General features: G+C 40.6%; 1 protein-coding gene across 5 annotated transcripts in view; it reads left to right on the top strand.

Moving 5' to 3' along the window:
• The first annotated feature begins 1,799 nt into the window (after positions 1-1,799).
• The window catches only part of LOC135707558 (histone-lysine N-methyltransferase 2C-like), a 73,728-nt gene continuing 49,774 nt past the window's right edge, over positions 1,800-25,753 (top strand). For 3 of the 5 annotated variants that reach the window (XM_065229404.1, XM_065229403.1, XM_065229400.1), the window contains exons 1-8: positions 1,800-2,709; positions 13,808-14,213; positions 14,276-14,770; positions 14,834-15,080; positions 15,149-18,061; positions 18,133-18,716; positions 19,144-19,487; positions 19,568-19,770. In XM_065229404.1, the coding sequence (XP_065085476.1) occupies positions 2,586-2,709; positions 13,808-14,213; positions 14,276-14,770; positions 14,834-15,080; positions 15,149-18,061; positions 18,133-18,716; positions 19,144-19,487; positions 19,568-19,770 (5,316 nt within the window). In that variant the 5' untranslated portion in view covers positions 1,800-2,585. The remainder of the gene's footprint in view (positions 2,710-13,807; positions 14,214-14,275; positions 14,771-14,833; positions 15,081-15,148; positions 18,062-18,132; positions 18,717-19,143; positions 19,488-19,567; positions 19,771-25,753) is intronic. The other 2 variants (XM_065229402.1, XM_065229401.1) reach the window with 2 other exon arrangements.

Below are 25,753 nucleotides of genomic sequence, written 5' to 3'. Positions count from 1 at the left end.
ATGAAGGCTCGTTTCCCTAATCACCACCTTCATGTCGATCGTCGTCATCCTAAAACTCGGCAACAATCTATGGTGATTGCATAAAATGTTTGTTTTTGATTGTTAATTGAAATGGTGAATATACATAATTATTGAAAATGATAAAAAAAATATGAGTTTGGACACTTTCTCTTCAATCTTGAGAACTATTTGTTTGAAAATAATTCCAATTTGATTAATTGTATATTCTTGCTTTAAAACCAGCATCTTTTGGTGTGCAACAATTCATACGTCAGTTTAAAACGTTGGTTTTTATTTTGACAGTTCTACAATTTAATTTCAATTTTGCCTACTTTTAAAATTAACAAGAAGCGAAACTTTTGATTCGAATGGTAACACATTTTTATATTGAAAGCTCAGGACTTTCAATCAAAAAGAACCAATGAAAACTTTTAATTCTATTAACGATTATTTTGTGTGAATCTACAGATTTTGATTCCGCATGGTAACTGTGAGTATCAGAGGTACTTTGCAATGATTTTGAATATGCTTGAGTTTGTCTATTCCTTCGATTGAAAGCAAAATCCTAGTTTTCGAAAGAAAGCAACGATTTCATAAACGGAATCTTTCTAATTATTTTCAGCTGTGACTTGAAAAAAATAGCAGTAAACACGCAATTATAAGGTAAACCGGATCGAATACCATAAAATTGTTACAACTTTTGTTCATTAACGTTCTCATATTTCAATGATATGATTGAATTTGATTCCAAGTCGAAGAATGCTTATTATGCGAGCAAGCGTATTGTTCGCAATTTTCTAAAAACCTGAGTTTAAATAGAATAAATAAGGGAAAAAAATATTTATATATTTAAATAAATTTTATTTTGATACAATATAAATATATATATATATATGAAAATTATTCGTTGCTTTAAAACATGCTGCAGGTTGATTCAATTAAAAAAAAATTTTAATCAATAAAAATCGATGTTTCATTCAATAAAGCTGGTTGCATTATTTCAATTTTATATTTTTATTGGATTACTCTATGGATTTTATTGATCTATATTCTATTCAAAATTTTGTTTGAAATGAATCGTGCTTTATTTGGATTAACTATGTTTTTTCTGCGTGGGAAATAGTTCTCCTTTCATAAAAGGTGGAACGCAATTGGGTTGTTTTACTTCGAAAAATATACCGATGTTAATACATCATCTGATAAAGCTTAATTTTTTTGAGCACAACGATATTTTTATCGATCCCGTAGACATTCATCTTCATCATTAAATCAGGATTCAAATTATTGATCGTTGACATAATCTATTCGTTGACAGCTCGCTCCCATACAAAGTTCCACCAAGGGGCGCTAAGATGGGGATTTTTGCTAATGTAATCGTACTTATTTAAAATAGTTCCAGTGTACCAAAATTAATGAAATTTTGGATTTCGGTTCCATTTTTAATGCAGATACCGAGTATGTATTTACCTTGATACCCATTTGCTCGCGCACATGTCAAATTCCATCCAGGACACTCCATTCATTGAGCCCCAGCAGCTGCAAATTTTCTTTTGGGAATAATCCTCAAAAATTGCTTTTTCGTTTTCTTTTCAGCTGCATACCAAATTCATTCGAAGCAAATTTTAAATTCTCAAAAAACTGCCCACCTGGACGCACCGTCGCCGTTGGCTTGCTCGAATCTATCGTGCTGCGAATTTTCTTGCAATTGTACTAAAACCACACAAATACGCTAACGCCACCTCGCCCGCACGCACCGTGCCCGCAGTCGCGATCGCGGTGTTGTCATTAAAGTGATTATTTTCCCCGAAAACGACTGTGCTGTGGTTCCGCGATTTCGTTCGGCAAAAGTGTATAAAATGGTGCGAAATATGTAGCCAAAATACCTGTATTTTGTAGCACCGGTGCCCCGTTCGTGTTTGGAAATGTTTGTGGCCCGGGCCCGGACCGTTTCGGGGTAAAAATCGCAGTTGAAAATTCGAGTGAAACCAGTGAAAAAATCCCAATCAACAATGGCGGCGACCATCTTCTTCTTGCCGTCGTCGTTTTCGTGGTTGTCGTTGCAGCACCACCAGCAGCAGCAGCAGCAGCAGTGGTCTCCCGTCGTCCAAATCGAAGCAAATGCTGAGCTCGCCATGGTCAGCGGCTGTAGTTTGGATTTCGGTGGTTGAAGTTGATAGCTGCTGCCCGAAAACCGGAAACAACCAATGTGTATGGGATTTTTTTTCGCGTCGAAAAAAAAAATCGACAAAATTGGTGGAAGAATCGATTGTGAGTGGGTTAACTATAGTAGAAGACTTTGCATACCTACCAGTGTAAGTACCGGAAGCCAGTGGGACTGAACCAACTGGGTATCCGTACGTGAAGAATGTGGTGAGCTAAAAAACAAAATCGTGAAAAAAGTGTCAGTGAAAGAGAAAACTAGCTTTGTGCAACTGAATCGTATTTTGTTTACATTCTGCCGTGATCGTGAAAAGCCTTTATTTTATGTTCTGTTATGCAAAAGGTGTTTGGGAGAAAGAGAAAGAGAGAAGCTGTAGATAGGCAGCAAGAAGATCGGTATTTTTTTGGGTAGCAGGAACCAGAGTATGGATCCGGAGCAGATAACGCTAGATGAGGATTATGACGATGGGTCTACTGATGGAGGCTACGGAGAGTACGATTTCATGCAACAAGATCAGGACGCACTATCGGTCAGCACGACGCCGTTAGGTGAGGACAGTGGTGATGGTTGGCATCTAATTCGTACCTCTTCCATTTAATACTCGATTACTTTTTATCATCACCATTCAATCGTCAGTTCAAGCGTTCACTTTAGTTTTAGATTGGTATGGGTTTTTTTTCTCAACATGTATTGGCTAGCACACAGCACTTCCAGCAGCAGCATGGAGTGGTGCACATCTTTCGCATTGATTGAACCGCGCAAATTTGTTGTTGTTTTAGATCTAATCTGGTCGCAAAGTAGAAGTTCGTTGTTGATGATGCTTCTAGCTCTTCTAAGTTTTGCTCAATAAGTTCAAGGTCATATAAGAAGTTGGTATTGTAGTTGATTTTGTCGGATGAGGTGGCATAGCATTTTTTTGCTAGTGTTAATAAAATTTTAAGTCTCGAATGAAATTGCGCTTCCTGGCTGTTTAGACTATTACTGCAAAATTTAACAAGAATCATTGCATCTGAATGTTCAAAAGTTGTTAAAATTCCAAAACCCTCACGGTACGATTTTCTAGCCACAGTAGTAACAAACTTAGTTCGAAAATTTAACCAACGTAAAGATTACATAAATATTTCTGTCAACATTTCACAAATCTGTTCAATTTTAATGCAAATCTGTAAAATACTTACATTTCGCTGTTGGGTGTATCATTTGAAATTGTTGCTGTTCGTCAACATACATGTGTTTAAGTAATATTCATGTGGAATATTTACAAACATAAAGCAAGCCTTGTGTTTAAAATCCTGATTAGCCTCCCAAAGTAACAACTCATTTGGTTAGAAACAGACTTCGCACAAGCCATTAGAAGTTTGCATGTAAATTACTATGGGAAATCTCAACTTTTTGTTCATTGCCTTCTAGTCTTTTTCCATATTGAGCTGCGAAACAGTTCGATAGCCATTCTAGAAAATTTTCTCAGCTACAACTTTGCTCAAGATCGTTTCTATGTAAAACGAGACAGGAAAAAGTTATTAATTATTTAAGAGATTGGTAAACTTATGACATGATCAAGCAGCTGCTCTGTAGGCAACACTGTATTTTGCAGTGTGACATAGTAGCCATAATTTTTGTGTCCTATTCAATGCCCCAGAAACACCAATGTTGCCTGCTGAGCAGTTGATTGAGCATGATCATAAGACATCAGCGCGTTGAACCATTGATAACTTTCGATTCTTGCATTTAATCAAAAAGCAAAGTTGTAGCTGGGAAAATTTCCTACAAGTACAGTTGAAAGTTTTTGAAGCAGACCGATATGGTGAATTATTAGATACACATGAACAAAAATCTTATTTTTACCATAGTAATTCCCATACAAATTTCAAATGGTTTGTGCGATCTCAGTTTCTCACCAAATGGGTTCAAATTTTGAGAGGTTAGTCAGGATCCGATTTGGAATCGTTTAAGTATTGTGGAGCGAAAATTTCAAATTTTGCATCACTCTATTAATCATATTGTCGAGCAGTTTTAGGTAGACCTTCTACCAGTGATTTTAAGTAGCAATATGGCAAATGGAGAAATAAAATCCAAATGTTTTTAGCTTAGTGTAAGTAAGACCATATTTTGTAGATGAAAAAATATCAAATTATTTTTCGACGGCAAAGTTCGAGTGGTAGGAAACGTCATTTGAAATTGTTCGAATAATGTGATGCATTGTAATAGTTCATAATTGGATTTAATTTATTACTCCTAATTTCTTAATGGCATTTTTGCTTTGAAATTGTTGTTCTAAACAAATGATTCCAATCAAGAGTTGTTCAATCGATATATATATATAAAAATGAATTTCTGTCTGTCTGCCTGACCCTTATTATAAGTCTATAATAAAGCCTGTACTCGAAAAAATGCACCAGACAAAAGTGTTCACCAAAATTTATTTTGAGTCGGATTTTCTTGAAACTTTCAGGGAATGATTTAATACATATGGATTATGTTTCGGCACAATTACTTTATTCAATTTCCTTTCCATTGCTGAAAGCCCGCACCTTTCCCTTAAGACCCCTTATTACATTTTGTGCAATGGTGGAGCCGACAGTTTTGGTCACTTTCATCCATTCTTTCTTCAACTCTAGCTCGTTCTTAAACACCTAGGACGATTTTCGAACTTTGGCCTTCATTATGGCCCAAAATCTTTCCACCTGACGAATCTCTGGTGAATTTGGGGGTTGGCGGTTTTTGGTACAAAAACAACGTTATTGTCTCTGTACCAATCAAACGTCGATCGCGCGTAATGGCATCATGCCAGGTCCGGCCAAAATAATGTCTCGCCTCCGTGGGACCGCAGGAAGGGCAACAGACGCTTCTGGAGGCACTCGATGCGGTCAATTTCGCTGTTGATGGTACCCATTGTGATGTACGGTTTACTCAGTTTACCACATTGGCATAAGGCCTGCCAGAGCAAGTATTTTTTGGCGAATTTGTCCACTTTCTTCTTCCTTATGTCTTCCGGAACATCAAACCGTGATTTGGCAACGTAGAACTCCAGCCCCGGTATATGCTTTGCGTCTGCCTTGATGTAGGTTTCGTCATCCATAACCACACACATCGATTTCGTTAACCACTCTCGATACAGCTTCCTTGCGCGGGATTTGGCCGCCGTGTTTTGTTGATCACGCCGGTTCGGTGCCTTCCGGACCTTGAATACATGAAGCCCAGCTCGTTTCATGGTTTGCTGAACGAACCAGGCGGAACACTTTGCCTTCAGAGCCGCGTCGCGAATCGAAAGGTTCGGATTACGCTTTTCACAGGGTCAGCTGTCTTCGATTTTCTTCCCCTTCCAGCCCGCCGCTCGGTCGTCTGGGACTCCTTAAATGATTTTACCATCCGAGACACAGTTGTATGGGTGATTCCCAGTTGTATTCCGATCCATCTCATGGTCGCAGTCGGATTTTCCATGACGGCGCGCAAAATTCTCCGGCGATTTTCTTCTTGTTTCGATGACATCTCAATAACCACTGAACCGATTGTTATGAAATTTTGCACATGTAAACAATTCACTCCAAACTAGTTATACCCAGATTTTCATCAATTTTTACCCACGGATAAAAAAGTTACATACGTATAAAAATAGTGCATTTTTTTCGAGTATAAGCCTTAGACTCGGAATCTACTGAACCGATCGCACAGTGGGACGAAATCAAAAAAAGCGGCACATGGCTATTTGCGATGAAACTATTGAGTGTAGCTTTTTGATGTCTCTAGAATGTTTATTTATTTTTTAAGTACTTTATTTAAAAAGAAAAAGTTTTTGGTTAAGGGTATACACTCAGATAAAAAAAATAACTTTTTTTATGTCTTGTTAAATTTGATAAACACCTATGAAAACATTGAAAATGCAGTTTGCAAGATTTAAACTTTCTATCTCTCAAGTGGACGAAGTTATAGGGTGAAAATCGACTAAAAACGGTAGTACACCCTTAAAAAACGTTTTTTCACCATAACTTTTTTTTTTTGAATTTTATCGTTTTTTAAGTATTCTACAAAGTTGTAAGTGCTTAGAAAATCCACAGTTTTGCAGCAGACATTAAATTTCTATCTCTTTGTTGAAAGGATTTACGCCAGTTTTTACAATTTTTTTTACACTATCTTTAAGGGGGTGTACCTTGCAGGTTAGCAGTTATTAGCAGCTAATGACAACGTCATTGTATTCAGCAACTTATACCCTACTGTTTCATATACAATTCATAGGGGGATCCAAGGGGATGCTCAATAAATTTTCAAAAAATGTACCTCAATATTTTGTTACGTTTTGCTGTTTTCTTGAAGATTTTTCCAAGTATGTACATACATGAAGACAAAAAACGTATTGCTTACTGTTAATTATGACAAAAGAAATCATTATGGTGAACATTTTCACAATCAAGCAGGTGATAAAACATTTATTCAAACTCTTTTGATACTTGTTTGGTTACAATTTTCATTACAGCTGATCGTTCTCCTCCCAATCTTCATCGCTGGATGAACATGGCATCTCGTTCTTTAAAATACTCGGTTCTTTCAAAAACTTCAATGCATCTCCTCTGAATGGAATGCTTTTCCTTCTAGGAATCTTTCGCATTGATGAAATCAATGGGTCTGAAGACACCATCAGTCGGCTTAAAATCTCGAGTAGAACGTGATTCAGGACAGACTTGTCCAGAAAGCCACGTTTTATTACGCATATGAAAATGGGCTCTGTTCCGCTTGCAATTTTGCAATTTTTGTTGCAGTTTTGAGCAGAACTGGATGACAACTTCTTTATGTTTTGCAGTAAACTTTTCTCCACCAGTCTTCTTCTTAACATACTCCAATATCTCTTTTTTGTATCTGATTGAAACCAAACACCACACAACTCTGATCTTAGATAATTCAACATATCGATACTCTTAAAAATCACTTGTGAAAACCTGTTAAACTACAGCCGGATAAATGGCCTGAATGACAGCATACACGGAAAAATAAAACAATACACAAATTGAATAGATGATTTTTCCAGGACTCGTTAGAGTCAACATCAATTACGGGATTAAACGCAAATAAGTTCAAATAAGTGTGTTACCACCTGCTGTACTGCCATTTAATATTGATAGCTAGTGCAAATGTTAACCATAATGATTTCTTTTGTCATAATTAACAGTAAGCAACACGTTTTTTGTCTTCATGCATGTACATACTTGGAAAAATCTTCATGAAAACAGCAAAACGTAACAAAATATTGAGGTACATTTTTTTGAAAATTTATTGAGAATCCCCTTGGATCCCCCTATGAATTGTATATGAAACAATAGGGTATAAGTTGTTGAATGCAATGGCGTTGTCATTAGCTGCTAATACTTGTTAACTTGCAAGGTTCACCCCCTTAAAGATAGTGTAAAAAATTATAAAAACTGGCGTAAATCCTTTCAATAAAGAGATAGCGATTTAATGTCTTCAGCAAAAATGTGGATTTTCTAAGCACTTACAACTTTGTAGAATATTTAAAGAACGAGAAAATTCAAAGAAAAAAGTTATGGTTAAAAAACGTTTTTTAAGGGGGTACTAACGTTTGTAGTCCATTTTCACACTACAACTTCGTCCACTTAAGAGATAGAAAGTTTAAATCTTGGACAAAGTTTCTTAAAAAGACTGCAATTTCAATGTTTCCATTGGTGTTTATCAAATTTAACAAGACATAAAAAAGTTATTTTTTTATCTGAGTGTATACCCTCCTTAACCAATTTTTTTTACTTTTTAAATAAAGTACTTAAAAAATAAAGAAACATTCTAGAAGACATCAAAAAGATACACTCAATAGTTTCATCGCAAATAGCCATGTCCCACTTTTTTTGATTTCGTCTCACTGTGGATCGGCGTGAAAATTTGTATGCAGGGGTTTTTGGGGCCGGGAAAGATTCTAATGATGGTTCGAGACCCCTCCCCCTTCTGTAGAGGGGGGGGGGGGGCTCTCATACAAATGAAACAGAAAAATATAGCATGCTTTTTTAATCAGCGCATAAACTCAAGCTAATATTGAATCCCGAGCAAGGCTAGTGGAATATAAAAAGACACCTCATGATCAAAAGAATCAAAATCATTTTTGAGCACAGTGAACTCTCTACAACTCGATATTGAAGGGACCTTCTAGTTTTGAGTTGTTGTTGCTTTATTTACAAAGTTTTCAGCCAGGGGCTGGTTCACCGATAAGGGCCTGTTCATAAACTACGTAGACAGTTTTTTGGGATTATTGATCCCCCCCTCCCCCTGCGTAGACAATTGTCCATACAAAATTTTTAAAATTTGTATGGGCCGTGGATAATTGTCACCCCCCCCCCCCCTAAACTGTCTACGTAGTTTATGAACAGCCCCTAATCTAGTTATAGAATTAACGATTTATAGAATAACAATCCCATACAAAATCGATATCACAGCGATTCCAGACGAATTCACAAATCCATTAAATCAAATCCGTATTTTTTTTATTTTGCTTAAAATTTTCAGAATCGTTTCTCATGACCAAAGATGCCATTTTGCATCTTCAGATCGGTATTTTAAATCGAGCGTTAATTTTATATTATTTTGCACAGCGCAACAAAAATATATGCAGGGTAGTTACAACAGACGCGGATTTCACGATTTTCGCCGATTTGTTGCGCATTTGAACTTCGAAATTTCGCGGAAACAATAAATCTCGATTAGTTTTTCGAAGGGACTTATAAGCTTTTGTAAACAATGCATTTGATCGTCGATTTGGCGTAACTAAACAAATGACAAAAACTGATACGTCCCTTCGAAAAAGTAGTCGAGAAATGATGTCGCGATGAGACTGATAAACTTTTTTTTGCATACTGTATATTCGTTATAAGTCGACGCATTAAATTTTGTTTTATGTCCGTGATCATTCCATCTTGGAAAATTTTCCTCGTGTCATAATGATTTTTTTTTTCTTAAACTGCGATCTAGAAAAGTTGTCTAGATCGCAGACTTATGATTCTTTTTTATGTTTGTTGAGGTGTTACAGAAGATTCTATTCTTGGGAGGAATTAGCAAAGTAAAAAGACGACCAGTTCGTTATAGCGACTACATAGAAGAGAAGGATCTTTTATTAATATACTCATCGCTAACTTAGATCTATGTAAATTTGTTTCTAGATTGAAATTCTTCATGTTGCTAAATGCATCGCTTCATATATATCCTAGATCTTCAAAAATTGCTGTCCTAAAATTGAAAAAAAAAATGTCCAAAATCGGTACTTTGAACATTTTTCTCTGTGCCTCAATTTCGCAATCTAATAACGGCCCTTATTACCGATGTCACTTCACAACTTATGACTCACGGTGAAGTGAAGTGACACCCGTAACAAGGGCCAACAAATTCGTGATCTGCAGAGTGAATAAATGGAGGTTAGAATTGGAACGTGCTCTTGCTTATGCAATTCATACTTATTATGCTATAAAAAATTTATGTGATCCTTAAATCATTTGTTTTATTTTAAAAAAGCATGAACAATACCGTAATAACGGATGATTGGAACCATATCTTTCCGATCAATAAATGTCACTATTGGTCACTTTTTTATTGTTTAAAAGTCACTATTTGGTCACTATTTTCGTAGATTTAGTCACTAAAGTCACTACTATTACATCACATACTCACTACCAGCCCTGTAAAGAAAAGCTCAATAAGAGACCGTGATGTGTCGGATAAAGGAGAACCGGAGTAGGAAGATAATGTATACGCAGCTAGTACTGCAAAATGTACAATTTGAAGTACTAGCTTAAATAGTACAGTGGTGAATTTTGTGCGTCTTTCGAAAGCCTTGAATGCATTAAGCTAAATATGTCTATATATCATGTAATTTGACTAATTTTCAATTTCAGCAGTTTACTTTACTTACCCCAGAAGAGTAACATAGATTTTTTTTTATTTTACGGGTCCAGGACAAGCCTTCATTGCACAACTATGTTCAAAGCAAAAACTGAAGGATAATGAAATTCAAGAGCAAAAATTAACTGAAGAAACCAAAGTATTTTAAATGCTATTCGTTGATATAAGAAGATGAAACTCGGTTCAATTTGTAAGGATTTATTTCATTTCACCACGAAAATTATAAATTAGCTTTTTTCATATGGCATTCTTGTCTGTTGTTTGACATCCACACATGGTGAAACAAAAAGTTGGTTTTCCATAGATAACTGCCGTTTCGGCGGTGAAGGACAATCACTTTGCTTATGTCGTGTGACGAACAGAGTGTAAAATTATGGACTGCTTAGGCTTAGTGTGAACTTACCTTACCTTACCAATCAGTCGTCTCCACTCTACTCGATCAATCGCCACACTTCGCCAGCTTCGTAGTCTGCGAAGGGTCCGCAGGTCGCCTTCTACTTTGTCGATCCATCTTGCCCGCTGCGCGCCTCTTCTTGTTCCTGTTGGGTCGCTTTCTAGAACCATTTTCACTGGGTCGTCGTGCGGCATTCTTACGATGTGCCCAGCCCACCATAGTCACCCAATTGTTGCAATGTGGACGATGGATGGTTCTCCCAGCAGCTGGTGCAATTCGTTGTTCATTCGCCTCCTCCACGTTCCGTCATCCATCTGCACTCCACCGTAGATGGTACGCAACACCTTCCGTTCGAAAACACCAAGGGCGCGTTGGCCCTCCACGAGCATAGTCCAGGTCTCGTGGCCGTAGAGGACCACCGGTCTAATCAGCGTCTTGTAGACAGTCAACTTCGTGTGGCGGCGAATTTTATTCGACCGGAGTGTCCTCCAGAATCCAAAGTAGGCACGATTCCCTACCATAATGCGTATTTGAATTTCTCTTTTTTCGGCGGTCACCAGTGAGCCCAAATACACGAACTCATCGACCACCTCGATTTCGTCACCGTCAATCTGAACTCGGCTAACATTGTCTTCCCTAGAACCTTTTCCTTTCATGTATTTTGTCTTTGATGCGTTGATGGCAAGTCCAATCCGCCTAGCTTCAGCCTTCAGCCGGATGAACGTTTCCGCCATCGTCTCAAAGTTCCGTGCCATGATGTCAATGTCATCGGCGAGGCCAAGAAGCTGGATGGACTTCCTGAAGATCGTGCCACTCGTGTCTATCCCAGCTCTTCTGATCACACCTTCTAACGCGATGGTGAATAGCAGACACGAAAGTCCATCACCTTGCCGTAACCCCCTTCGAGATTCAAAGGGACTCGAGAGTGTCCCCGATACTCGAACAGCGCACATCACTCGATCCATCGTCGCCTTGATCAATCGCGTTAGTTTATCCGGAAATCCATACTCGGGCATAATCTGCCATAGTTGATCTCGATCGATTGTGTCGTATGCGGATTTGAAATCGATGAACAAATGATGTGTGGGCACGTTGTATTCGCGGCATTTCTGCAGAACCTGCCGAATCGCGAAAATTTGGTCCGTGGTAGCGCGGGCACCCATGAATATCCCGCCTGGTATTGCCCCACGAACTCTCTTGCAAATGGTGACAGGCGGCGGCATATAATTTGGGAAAGTACCTTGTAGGCGGCGCTCAGCAGTGTGATCGCCTGGTAGTTGCAGTAATCCAACTTGTCGCCCTTATTGTATATTGGGCATACGACACCTTCCATGCACTCCTCCGGTAATATCTCCTCCTCCCAATCTTGGCAATTACCCAGTGCAGCGCTCTAGTTAGTGCTTCACCACCGTATTTTAATAGCTTACTTAGTAGTTTATCTACATCATTTGCTTTGTTGTTCTTCAGCCGACCGATCTTCTCCTCAACTTCTTGAAGATCAGGGGCCGGTAGGCTGTCGTCTTCTGCGCGTGCTCCAAGGTCTGTTGCCGTGCCACCTTCGTTTTCTGCTGCTTCACCGTTGAGGTGCTCGTCATAGTACTGCTTCCACCTCTCAATCACCTCACACTCGTTCGTGAGAAGGTTACCGTCCAAGTTCTTGCACATATCGGCTTGCGGCACGTAACCTTTGCGCGAACTATTCAGCTTCTCGTAGAACGTCCGTGTGTCGTTTACGCGGTACAGATTTTCCATCGCCTCGCGATCTCGGTCTTCCTGCTGACACTTCTTCCTTCGGAATACCGAGTTTTGTCTGTTCCGCGCTTGTCTGTATCGCTCAACATTCAATCTCGTGCGATGTTGCAGCATTCTCGCCCGTGCTGCATTCTTCTCCTCTACTAACAGTTTGCATTCGCTTTCAAACCAGTCATTTCTTCAGTCCGGGATCGCAGTACCTAGTGCCGCTGCAGCAGTACTATCTATGGCGGAACGGATATCCCTCCAGCCATCTTCAAGAGAAGCTGCGCCAAGCTGCTCTTCCGTGGGTAGTGCAAGTTCCAGCTGCTGCGCGTAGTTCTGGGTAACTCCGGCGTCCCGTAGTTGCTCAATGTTGGGTCGCGGCGTTCGACTTCGACGGGTGTTATGCACCGTCGAGAGTTTTGAGCCCATACATACTGCAACTAGGTTGTGGTCCTCGCATTGCGGTACGTGCGGACGTTGATAATGTCGGAGAAGAATTTACCGTCGATTAGAACGAGATCGATTTGGTTTTCTGTGTGTTGGTCAGGTGATATCCAGGTGGCATTATGGATATCCTTGCGGGGGAAAAAGGTACTTCGAACTACCATACCCCGAGAGGCTGCAAAGTTCACGCATCGTTGGCCGTTGTCGTTCGATACGGCATACAGGCTGTTTGACCCGATTACCGGTCTATACATTGCCTCCCGTCCTACCTGAGCGTTCATGTCACTGCTGTAGTTGAAGAAACAGCCCTTAATCCTCAACTTGCCCATCCTCGCGTTGATCGGCTGCCATCCAATTACGCGTTGGCGCATCTTCGGATTACTACGCGGATGTATCTACTATCTTGAAACAATACACACGGAATCCAGTGTTCAAGCTGCCAACATAGGCTAGTTCTTCTGTTGTATTGTCAAAGATAGAAGCAAAATTTATTGACCGTCTTGAAAATAAAGCTGTCACGCAGCTCCAGCTTGATACCCAATAAAAAAAGAAATGATCTCTGGGGAAATTCAATGATGATATTTTAAGTATATTTGCGAACGTTTTCGGATAAGATGTCTAAGGGAATTCAGAAGTAAATTTGGAAGAAAGCTATGCAAATAAATGTATGCAAATTGCAGCAAGCATTTTGAAAAATTCAACGAGAATTGTAAAATGAATGCCAAGATGTCTTTGGAGTAATTCTAGAATGTAGTGGAGACAATTTCAGGGGAGTTTAAAATTATGTAAAAGAACTCTGGAGAAATCCTGGGATATTTCCAATGAAATTCTTGAAAAAAAAAACTTGGTAGACATCAGCTCAGTGTTGGAAAAGTTTACTAAAACTCACTATGACTCGTGAACTTTTGCCTTGGTGAAATATCGGGAACTTTTCCAACACTGCATCAACTTAAGAAGCATGCCACAAGTTAAGTTTTATGAGCAGACTTAACTAAAAAAAATCAAATTCACCACTACAAAAGATTGCCAATATTCTACGACATTTCGTGAAATTTCTTATCCAAACTCGCTACAAAATACAAAATTGATACCAAAACGATCCAACAGAAACGAATAGAAGTAGCAAACCCGTAGCAAACTACAACAGTTTCTTTCCCCCCTGTACCTATTCCCTATTTGTGCAGATGCCATTTTGGATCCCACCACAACACCAATCACTTGTCAGTCGTCACTGATTGAAGAATCTCTGGAGCTGCCGCTTCAGATCACAGCTGGTAGCAGTAGCAGTAGCGGCACTCAGCAAAAGCAACAACAACAATCCCAACAGGAGGCATCCGTTCCGTTAGTCCGACCGATAACTATCCCTCTGACAGGCCGGTTCGGCCTTGGCGGGGGAAAACCTTCGGCCGCGGCGCTTCGTCGTGGTCCAGGTCGACCAAAGAGGGACTTTCTGCCGTTGTTGAAAATGTCAACAAACCCGTCCGGTAGTGGTAACGGGATCGGAGGATCTCCGGTAACCTCTGGTCCCACGCTGAAATTCAGCGGAGGTGTCCTAACCGGAACCAGCTTGGAAACGAAACTTATCAAAAGGTAATTTTTCCCCCCATTAGCCAATGCAGTGTTCCTAATTAGTCTAGCCCCGTATTCTCTAGATTTAAGAATACTAATGTAGTTCGTGGTAGTATTCCTAAAAGGAAATCGGACACGACACTGTCCGGCCTGGGAGGCGAAGGAGGAGCCTCTTCTTCCGGTTTGACGTCGTTGTTACTGCCTTCCCCTGGCGATGAGACACCATCTGCCAGTACGGCAAACAGTTCGGTTGCGTCAACACCTACGGCCGAGATGGAAATCGATCCGGCACTATTGATGCCTGCACCGGAAGAATCACCGTACTTTCCGGAAAAGTACTCGGGTAAGATGTGCGCCTTGTGTAATCTGGGTGAGCGGAGTCAACTGGGACAGGGTGAGATTTTACGGATCGAAGTCAAGGACGATGCGCAGCTGGCAGTAGCAGCGGCGGCTCTGCAGTCGCAGGAAGATAAAGGTTCCCTGTCGAGTCCCGGCGCAAGTCCCAAAGCGGGTAATGCCCTCGGAGTACCGCCACTGTTGAGCAGCAATAAGCGACAGAAAGGATTGAACAAGTGCAAGTAAGTTTCCGTTTTATTTAGTCGTGCTTTGAGATCTTTACGGGGGGTCTTTGTACGTTACAGGAATCCAGTAATCACGGCTGAATACGTGGATGAACTGGAGAAGATTGGACATTCCGAACCGACAGAATTTACCAACATCAATGATGGTGGATATTTCTACATTCACCGATCGTGTGCAATCTGGTCGTTCGGTGTTGGTCGGGATGCGATAACCGGAACCTTGAGCAATCTGGAAGTTGTGGTTGCGCAGAGCTTAAACAAAAAGTGCTACTTCTGCACGCGGTATGGAGCTAGCTTATCGTGCAAGGTAAATCCCTGATTTGGCATTGGAACTGTTATAATAGATTCTGGACTACATTTTGCCCATATTTCCAGATGTCTTGCCCGAAATCATTCCACTTTCCGTGTATCGCGGCAGCCGGTGGCTTCCAGGTGATCCAATCGTACAACTGCTTCTGCAAGGAACATCTTGGACAAGTGCCTTTAGTATGTACGGACGACATAAACTGCCGACAGTGCTCTGGTTTGGGCGACGTCGGCAATTTGATGATGTGTTCGATCTGCGGTGATCATTACCACGGGAAGTGTGTTGGGATGGCTCAGTTGCCTGGGGTGCGTGCTGGTTGGCAGTGTTCTTCGTGTAAAAAGTGCCAGATTTGTCGTGTGCCTGATTCTAGCGAGGGTCGAACCGTAGGTTGTGAGCAGTGTGATAAAATTTATCACGCGAATTGTTTGCGACCGGTTATGACTTCGATCCCAAAGTACGGGTGGAAGTGCAAATGCTGTCGAGTGTGTTCGGACTGCGGATCGAGAACGCCCGGAGCCGGAGCGTCATCTCGGTGGCATGCACACTATACGGTCTGCGATTCCTGTTATCAACAAAGAAATAAAGGTTTTTCGTGTCCGATTTGTCATCGAGCTTACAGGGCGGCGGCTCACAGGGAGATGGTAAAGTGCAGTGGGTGCAACAAGTTTGTTCATAGCACGTGTGATCCGGAGGCAGAGTTAACTGTTTATCATGTCAAGAAGGAAAACAATCCAGACTATGAGTATTTGTGCAGTCCTTGTAAGACGCAAATCCATACGGGAAGAATAGCTGCCATGCGGAGAAACAGCAGTATCGACGATGACAGCATGTCTGCGTCTCAGGAAAGTTTGAACGACGACGCAATGGACGTGGATCTGGAGCCACGAGAAAGGAATATTTCAGGTGACATTGGATTGGGCAAAGGGAAGCCATTTGTGGCTAGCAAAATCGCAAAAAAGAGACTCGGACTTTCGTTGAGCGGAGGTCCTAGACCGAAAGGTACGGGGAAAGGCTTTCAGAAAAAGTCTCGATTGGCTGACTTTAGCCGAAAACGTGGTCCCAAGGCTAAAATGCGGGGAATTTTTGGGGTGCCTGGATTGGGACTGCAGCGACCAACTTCAGATGTGTCCGCTAGTAAAGCTTCAGAAGATGAACCGGGTGGCGACAATCGGTTGGTGCTTTGCTCAGCCAAGGATAAATTCGTCTTGACGCAGGACATTTGCGTAATGTGTGGAGCTATTGGAACCGACCAGGAAGGATGCTTGATAGCTTGCACACAATGCGGCCAGTGCTATCATCCGTACTGTACCAATGTGAAAGTGACAAAGGTTATCCTGCAGAAAGGATGGCGTTGTCTTGATTGTACCATCTGCGAAGGCTGTGGTCAACGGAACGATGAAGCTCGATTAATCCTTTGCGACGATTGTGACATCTCCTATCACATATACTGCATGGATCCTCCATTGGAGCAAGTTCCGCAAGGAAATTGGAAGTGCAAGTGGTGTGCCATCTGCCTGAAATGCGGTTCCAACGATCCAGGGTACAACTGCAGCTGGCTGAATAGCTACTCAGAGTGTGGTCCTTGTGCTAGTCAAGTAAATTGCCCCAGTTGTGCGGAGGGATATGCCGAAGGAGAATTGATTATCCAGTGTAACCAATGTGAGCGGTGGTTACACTGTGGATGTGATCAGATTAAAAATGAAAATGACGCAGAACGATGTGCAGAGGAGGGATACAATTGCCTTCTCTGTCGACCAATTGATCTTCCTCCACCACATTTGGTGCCCAAAAAGAAAGCCTTACCTGCACCCGTTTCTACTCCTAAATCTACACCCAAGCCGGAAGAAAAGATCATTCCGTTAGCGCTGGAAGGAAACCACTACGTGGACGGAGTCTACCTTAGTGAGCATGGTCTGCATCAGATAAAATCTCTGCAAGCGGAATTCGGTAAGCGTGGCAAGCGGAAACCGAAGATTATACTGGAACCTCCGTCCACGGATAAAGATGCAGGTATTATGGCGGCTATCGAGTCTGTCGTTGCTGGTAGCAGTCTGGACAATTCGTTTGACGATGTTAAAGTTGAACCATTGGATCCCAAAGAGGAAGCCGAAATCTACAAAGACGGCATGGTATGGAATGACCCAACACCACCTGAGGGATTCGCCTTATGTACCAACGAGGGTGTTGTGGTTTTGAGGAAAAAGCGCCAAAGAAATCTGCAAAAACTAGGCATTGGAGGTTTTTTTGTGCGGAATCGAACCGTACGAACGAAAGATGGAAAGGACGACGAGGAAGCTGTCGAAGGACTGATTCCTCAGCTCGGAGATGAAGGTGCTCCAGAGGTTAAACCTAAGAAGAAACAGATTCGACGCAAACAGAAGAATAAGTTGATTGAAATTTATCCCACCATTCTTCAGGATGCTTTCTTCGGGCGACCTTTGCTTAGCTCCAATGCTCCCCCGGTAAAATTCGAAGCGCATGTAAGTGATGACGAAGTGAAGAGCGATGTTTCCGAAGATAAAACCATCAAACTGTCTGCTGACGAATTGAAGTATGTACAAGAGATGAAAATTAAAGAGGAGCATAAACTACTGGAGGAACAGAAAGCTCTACAACAGAGTTTAGAACAGACTCAGTCCCAGGAGACCAAAGCGGCACTGTCTACAGCTGCGTCAGGTGAATCATCCGAAGATAATGGAACGGGAGCAATCAAAACTGAAGAAGACGATAACAGTGATACGGAGGCACTCAAGGATCTTGATTTCCCACATGATTTAATCGAAGAAGATTTCGTGAATACAATAATAAACGACGACACACTGACAAAACTGACGGATGACGGTGAGCTTCAAAGTATGACAAAGTCGTCCAAGAACGAGCTGGCCGATATCTTAAGTCCGGATTTCAATTTGGATAATTTGGGAATGGATTGCAAAGACGTCGAAGAGATCTTCAAAAACGTACTGACGGATGAATCGCAGGTCAGTTTAGTATTGTTTTGATAATTATAGTTTTGGGTTCTAATCCATTTTGCATTTTTGTATTTTTGTAGGAATCTCAGGAATCTATGTTCGCCAACTCGATGACTCCGTACACGTCGAATACATCGACGCCTTCACACAGTATCGACGTGACGAAGAAGTCTGCACCTCAGAGATACATCAACGCTGCCACCATGGGATTACAACAGCTTCCTCAACCTATGCAACAACAGCAATCCCAACAGCCTCCCACACCGACTAGCCTACCTATAATGGCGGATCCCACGCTGCAGGTCAACCTGGGAATGCAATCGCCGCAGACTCCTTTGATGAATCAAATGGGTATGCAGTCGCCTCACATCCATCAGTCACCTCAAGACCAACCAATGGGTTCAAATATGATGATTCAACAACCATCGCCACTCCAGCAGCAACCGGGCACTCCCGGTACGCCTATTCAGTCTCTTTCGGCACCGACAACTCCGCAGCCTCATTTACCGATGATTCCACCCCAGCAGCTGCAACCGCCACCAGGGGTTCAACTTCAGCAACCCCAACAAACAATGATTCTAAACCCTCAGCAGCAGCAGCAGCAGCAGGTCCAACAGCAGCAGCTAAACCGAGGGTATTACTCTAACAATTTCCTTCCACAAAGGTAGGAATGGAGTGTGCTGAAATGACAACCCTTCTGCTCTGACCACGTTTTAAGCTACCTCTTCTTCAGTTTTCATAACCTTAATTTCCTTTTGCTATACTATTGTACTAACTGCACTGTTATCCGTTAATCTATTAGGCAGCAAAATTAGCAGCCCCTTTATCCACTCTTTCAGCTCTAAACCTAACGCGCATTGATTTTTTTTTGCATACAAATTTGGCTAGCTTGCGAGCACAATCAACTCTAAATCACGCGTGCTAATCTAAAAAAACGCATTGCATTCACTTCCATTCCTACCCCGCCCCGAAATTGGAAGCGCCTAGTATGAAATTGGCTAGTATTTTATAATTTTCTCCGCTTTCAATTGCACGACCCACCAAATGGAATATTTTTATGCATTTCTAATCTTGTTGCTTACTCACGATAGGAATCAATTCAGTATGGGTGATCCAATGCAGCAGCAGTTGCCGCCGCAGCAGCCGATCGTTACTCAACAGGTCATTCCAGGGGGACTTCCCTCGCAGCTGCTGCAGCAATCTCCTCAGGTCCCTACTCCAGGATCGGGACAAGCGCAATGGGCTCCTACTGGGCAACCGATGCAAAGCACTGGCATGCCGATGGTGTCCACTGGTCCTGTTATTCCGTCGATAGGCCCCGGACCGAGCGGAGTTGAAATGGGCGCCAACATGGGTCCTATTGACGACGGAATCGGAGTCCTGTCTGGCGCATCTGCTGCACAGAAAATGTCCGAACGCATGCGTTTGGATGAACGTGAGTTGTTCATGAACCCACAGCCGGCTCAACCATTTGACCTTCCTCTCTAATTACAATTATTTTCTCCCATACGACAGCTCTGGGAGAACTGGCAACGATTTCGTCTGTCCTGTACTGCAATACTCAACATCCGGAACTCAAAATTGAGTATCCGAACTGGAGTGATCGGTGCAAGCAGATCTTCAAACGCTGGCGCCTGTTGTCCACCGAACAGAAGCAGCCCTACCTGCAGCAGGCTCGGGACAATCGCTCCGCCATCCGCATGAAGAAATCCCAACAGGTATTTGATCATTTCTGCCACTTAGCTATTGTTTATTATTTATTCGGTTCAACGATACAAATGCTCAAAGTAAAACTGTAAACTTCAAAGCCAAGGTTCAGAATAGCGATAAAGACCACATTTCGGTCACAATGATTAGGAACATAAGATTCGATCGTGCAGATTCATCACATTTCTTGAGTTCATGTAACATATTGGATTTTTTTTTTTCCATTTGCATCATTTTCGTTTCGTTTCAACTTATCTCTTCCAAATTCTACCATTGCTCTTTGTTTTTCCATTAACTATATAGTTGATCTCATATCCCACATACGTTTTGTTTTGTTTTATCACCCATCGTTTTGTGACTAACACGTATGAAACAAATATACACACACACACATTTCTTCGTAATTCTGGTCGAATTGAGTTTTATTTCTGTACAGAATCAGCAAGTAAAGTTTTTGAGTCATCGTATGTTTGGATTTCGTCCGATCTCACGACACCTGTTTCCTTGTTTTATTTTTGTTTTGTTTTCGTTAGTTGTGTTTTGTACTAATTGCTACACAATTACCTTGAGGCTATTTTACAAGTACCGTCGAACTCGATGATATTCTTTTACTCATTTTGGTTGTTTGTATGGTTCATGAATGAATAATGATGCAAAAGTCGTGCTGTGAAACAGTTGGTAAATTGAATGCAATAGTCTTAAAATGGTCATGAGGACCATACCAACCCGTTCCTCCTGATGGCGGGTGGTTGCACAACTGTGGTAATTCGATCGAACGGCATTCGTCTGAATGGCGGTACTGATCCGAATGATCACGAAGAGAAGTTGCTGATGGTGTCAGTTGGTGAATGTTTGAGCTGGTGGAAGAGTGAGTTGGGAGATGAATGGTGTGTGGTGAAAGAGTGGGTTAATGGAAGAATGAGAGGGATCCTTAATCGACGAAGAGTTAATCCCAAACCACAAAATAAGAAGTCGTATAACAAAGCACAGATAGAAGTGAAAATTATTACAGATTAAGCTGAAATCGCATATAAGAATAAAATTCATCGCATGGTATTCTAAAATTAAAATCCCGTGGTTACCCTGGTGGGGGAGGGTACGGGTTCGGCACTTCTTAACCTATTGTCGTCAGAAGGTAAATGAAGTCTTTGAGCGCTGATTTTTTGCATGAAGACTATGACATCATTTACCCCTGACGATAATTGGTAAAGGCATTGCCAAAGTCGGCATTTCCCCTATTTTCTTCTTGAGATATTCAAAAATAGTAATATGCTTTTCAAATATTCTATGAAGGAAATATTTCATTCTTCTTTAAATATTTGAAGAAGGGGATATTTCAACAAGCCACTAAGGGGCTGTTCATTAACTACGTATACTAATTTTGAGAGGTGTTAGGCACCCCCCGCCTCCCCATGCGTAAACAACTCGAAAGAACAGCTCATGTCCGTTATGAAAATTTTCCGTAAATTTTTCCCCACCGGTGCACAATGGGATTTCTTTCAGAAAAAGTAATTTAATTCAATCATTCTTAAATTCTCTCTCCCTCTCTCTGCTGCTCTCTCTTGTTTTTTGTCCATTAATTTATTTGATAAGGCTCAACCGAATTAACTTTACAGAGCCGAGGATTCTTCTATACAATACATCTTAAAACTATAGTCAAAAGGTAACACAATAAACACTTTATCTTCCGCTATCCAAAAACCCTCCTCCATCAGAAATGCAGCCGCTTCCAGTGGTTTCATTGTATGGCAGTTACGCCATCGTGGGGCAAAGCGCTTCCATTGCAGCAATGGACGCAAAACGTGGTCAACACTCACACACTCATCACGAAACGGTTGCTTTCCAAAGTCGACGATGCATCGACCGAAAGAACTACTGATGACGATCAATGAGGAGGACCACACAATAGTTGCTGCCGAGTTAACAGACCATCGCGTGACACACATCTAGAGTGTCCTGATTCTGTTGACAGCCGAGTGAACACTCAATCTCTCTGGATATGATGGGATATTTATACATCAAAAGATAGCTTTTTATGATAGTTGTTCATGACACGAATCATTTCGGGTAATTTAGGGCGATAATATGGGTTTTCTCCACTGAATCCCCAACTTCCCGTATCCCATAATGAAACCAATCCTATTTGATTCCTCCGGGTTTTCCCGTTTAAAAACGGTATGGGTCATCGAGTTTGTATCTAAAAAACCCAGCCATGTGTAGTTTTTTCATACATTTTGAATGTGTGAACTGAAAATTGTACATAGTCCTGTATGTACCTGCAATTTGTTTCATACGATTATGAACAATGATCTTAGCATTCAAATAAAATTGGGTTTGTAAACAAATGATTGAATCACATCAAAAAAAAACTATTTTATGACTATAAAGTACGCACTTTTTAAGGAAAATGTGACTACCCATAAAATGACTCAAATTTTACGCATTTATAAGTAATTTATACTACAACAATTAGTAAAAGTTATTCATTTGTGAGTAACATATACTCATAAAAGGTGTAGAAAATTACATATTTAGGAGTAGTCCCATTTTCCGCGAATATGCATACTTTATAGTCTAAATTGAGCCCTTGATATTCATTTTTGCGTATTTTACGGTATGTAACATTTGCCATTACACAATAATAGGTGCTAAAAAACCCCATATTTTCAACCCAAACTATCTAAAAATGATTCGGGAAAAGCATTCAATTCCTCATAAAAAATTGATATAAATATCCCATCATATAAAGTGGCACTATTTTTCAATAAATTCCTATTGTGCACTGAGGCAAACTTCGATTCAGCAATTGAGCAAAATTGTGCATACTTAATGGCAGTTTTTAACAAGTTTTCCCACTACATGACTTTAAATGTCACATAAGACATAAACAAACTACATGTTTGTGTCCAAATAATGTTAAAACATGGCGAACAACGAAATCCATTCGAAAATAGTGGTTTTCCACAATAAATCTCGATTACTTTTTCAAAGGAACGTATCTGCTTTTGTAAACAAATATGCCACGTCAATTTGTCGAAATTCATAGCCCCGCACGCAAACTAACAACACCATCTTGTCCAGGAAACATTACCCTTTCTGATGGTGGAGTTAGTTTTCGAGTGCTAAGAGTTTCGACAAGTTGACGTTTGAAGCTTTGTTCACCAAAACTGATACGACTCTTTGAAAAAGTAATCGAGAAATGCAAAATAGAGTTGTAATGTTTTCGATGCTTGTGTCACATTCTGCTTAATTTATTATTGCTTAGAGTTAATAGATAAATGCCTTAGCCATTTGAGATTTATAGACGACTCGACCTTTTGCCCCACAATTCCTAATGGCATATCAAAAGTCTGATACTCCTAAAATCATCTTCAAGATAAACGCAATCATTCCCTGAAATAAAATTACTTCGCCACTATAGATTTTTTCTTGTTTTACGCCCCCAAAGCTGGTACAAATGTCATAATTGATCATCCCGATACAAACTTTTGCCTCTAATTCTTCGAAAACATGACCATTTTTTTGAGAAAAGTTTGGTTCTAAAAGACCTTCCAAGCAAGTGCCAAACTTTGAGTTTTATTTTGCACGGGCTTGGAAAACCTCGAAACGAAGTTTTGCCCCACCTTACTCTGTGGATCACAACCTCTGCTCTTTCGATCTGTTTTGAGATTCCCATCAACTGGTTCGATTTTGAACGAAACAAAACAGACAATATCTCGCGTAACATTTGAAAAGAGCCTATCCTCGTTGATGGATTCTCTTCATCGACTTTCTCTTTGGTTTACCACGGCAACATAAAGGAATTTCTCGTTAAGCTCGCAGCACAGTTCGACAGAAGATGATGTTAGCTTGCGCCTGAAACAACACAATGTATGGGAAATTCATTTGCAGTCGGATTATTCGCGAAAGAGAAAATCGACGAAGAGAATCGATCAACAATGATAACCTCTTTTCTCGTGTTGCGCGAGATATGATCTCCGTTTGCCGAAGCGCTTTAAAATGTTGTTACCCTTCTTACAAACAAGGGTATACATTAGACTTATGCAAAATTTAAAATTTACGCTCCACAGTGCTCAAACGGTTCCAAATCTGGTCCTAATTAGCCTCCCAAAGTTTGAAATCATTTGGGAAGAAACTGAATTTTCAGTCTGACAATCTATCTAACAATTCACCATATCGCTCTACTTTGAAAAATGATAGCTCTAGCCTAGTATACATACCGCTTGGAAAACCGATTTTCGATCCGAAACCGGAAGGGCCGAGTGTCATATACCAATCGACACGAAAATGCCCGTGTGTGTATGTATTGGGTCATCGTTATATGGAAAAACGCAAAATTTACTGCACCAATCTGAAAAAAAAACCCTTTTTGGTTCCATTTGGAGTCCCAAACAAGTGTGCAAAATTTGGGGACGATTGGTTGTAACTCGGCTTTCCGCATTGCGTTTGAAATTTGTATGGAAATTAGTATGGGAAACCAACTTTTTTGCATGTTTATCCCTAGAGACCACAATTTTGCATGAACCATGCAACTAATTATGTACAAATATAGTCCAGGAAGTACCTAACAAAAAATCGGTACTAGAATGTATCTAAAAAAAGTTATAGATATTCAAATATTTATGGTTTGAATTAGAAATACTAGAAGGAGAGATGGGTGGAGAGAATGTTTTGAGCCAAATGAACTGTCAAAATCTGAGCCAAACGAACATTCCCATTAGATTTTTTTCCGAGGATTTCTTATTGTTACTGGATTAAATTTGAGAGTATTGCAATCGAACAGAAATTCAATCACCTTTATGTTTCGTGAGCTTCTCAAATTCAACTAGTTTTTGGAATCTAAAGCAATATTCTAGCTCTATTGATTAATTGATCTAAGTTGGTTAATCAATGGCACCAAAAAATGAGCAAAATATTGCGATGCAATCAATTATTAATTTACACGTAAATCGAATCAAAAGTAAAAGTCATGTGAAATGCTAAGTTTTAGCAAGGGTTGCAAGATAATTTAGATACAAATCCCTGCTGCCGAATTGTATTTTGTTTTCTACGCCCATCTCTCCCTCTGAGTATTTCTAGTTTGAATTAAACACCAAAATCCCTTTTTCTGCCAACACTGCCAGTGTACCAATGGAAGTCAGATTCCAAACTGAAATAATATCGGAGTTTCTCATCTTACCGATTTGGTATGTTCAGATAAATTATTCAAAAACAATTGCTCTATCTCATATGTGTAGTTGGAGAGGGGGAGGGGGGGGGGTATTGAATTATTCAAAAACAATTGCTCAATCTCATAAGAGTTGTTAGACAGCGGGAGGAAGGGCCTACTGTCTGCAGATTTTAAAACGAAAATTGTTGTAGTGTAAATATTTAATATCCACTTGTCGGTTCATTTGTTAGTGAGGAAATGTTTGAATTATTAGCAGCTGGGAAATTTTTTAAAGCTTTTATTTGAAATATTAAACTGCCATTCGGGCCACCCGCATATAGAAAACACAGAAGTAGTCGTACGTCAAGAACGGCGTCAAGAGAAAACGAAAACTGTCTTCACCAGTTTCGTCTCAGACACAGGTACAGTCGAATTTCGCTTGTTGTGCTAACTTTAAGTGGGCTAAGTTTAAGTTGGGCTCCTACGTCACTTCTAACCAGGGTGGCCAGATTATTTTTTTTTCCATTATCGGTAGCTTCTCAAAACTTTTATCGGTAGTTATCGGTAGGCCGTCTGAAGAAGGCTTTCCCGATACTTGAAACCTTTGTGAGTGGAAGGGACTGTCCTTCAGTTCTTCTGCTTTAAACGTGTCAAAATCAATATTTCTTATTATTCTAATGCTAATTCTGACTACAAGGAAAACAACACATATAGGTATTGAACATTTTTCAAGATTACTAAAAATCTGGGATTATCGGCGAAAATCGGTAGTTTTTAACCTTTTGTCTGTGAATCGGTAGGCATCCCGAAAATCGGTAGCACTACCGATAAATCGGTAGGTCTGG

The sequence above is a fragment of the Ochlerotatus camptorhynchus genome, unplaced genomic scaffold (assembly GCF_037179485.1).
Source record: "Ochlerotatus camptorhynchus isolate MF236.1 unplaced genomic scaffold, CSIRO-AGI_Acam_v1.1 ptg000314l, whole genome shotgun sequence".
In the NCBI taxonomy this organism is placed as follows: domain Eukaryota; kingdom Metazoa; phylum Arthropoda; class Insecta; order Diptera; family Culicidae; genus Ochlerotatus; species Ochlerotatus camptorhynchus.
The sequence above is the reverse complement of the archived record's forward strand: the minus strand, read 5'-3'. Positions and strand labels throughout refer to the sequence as shown.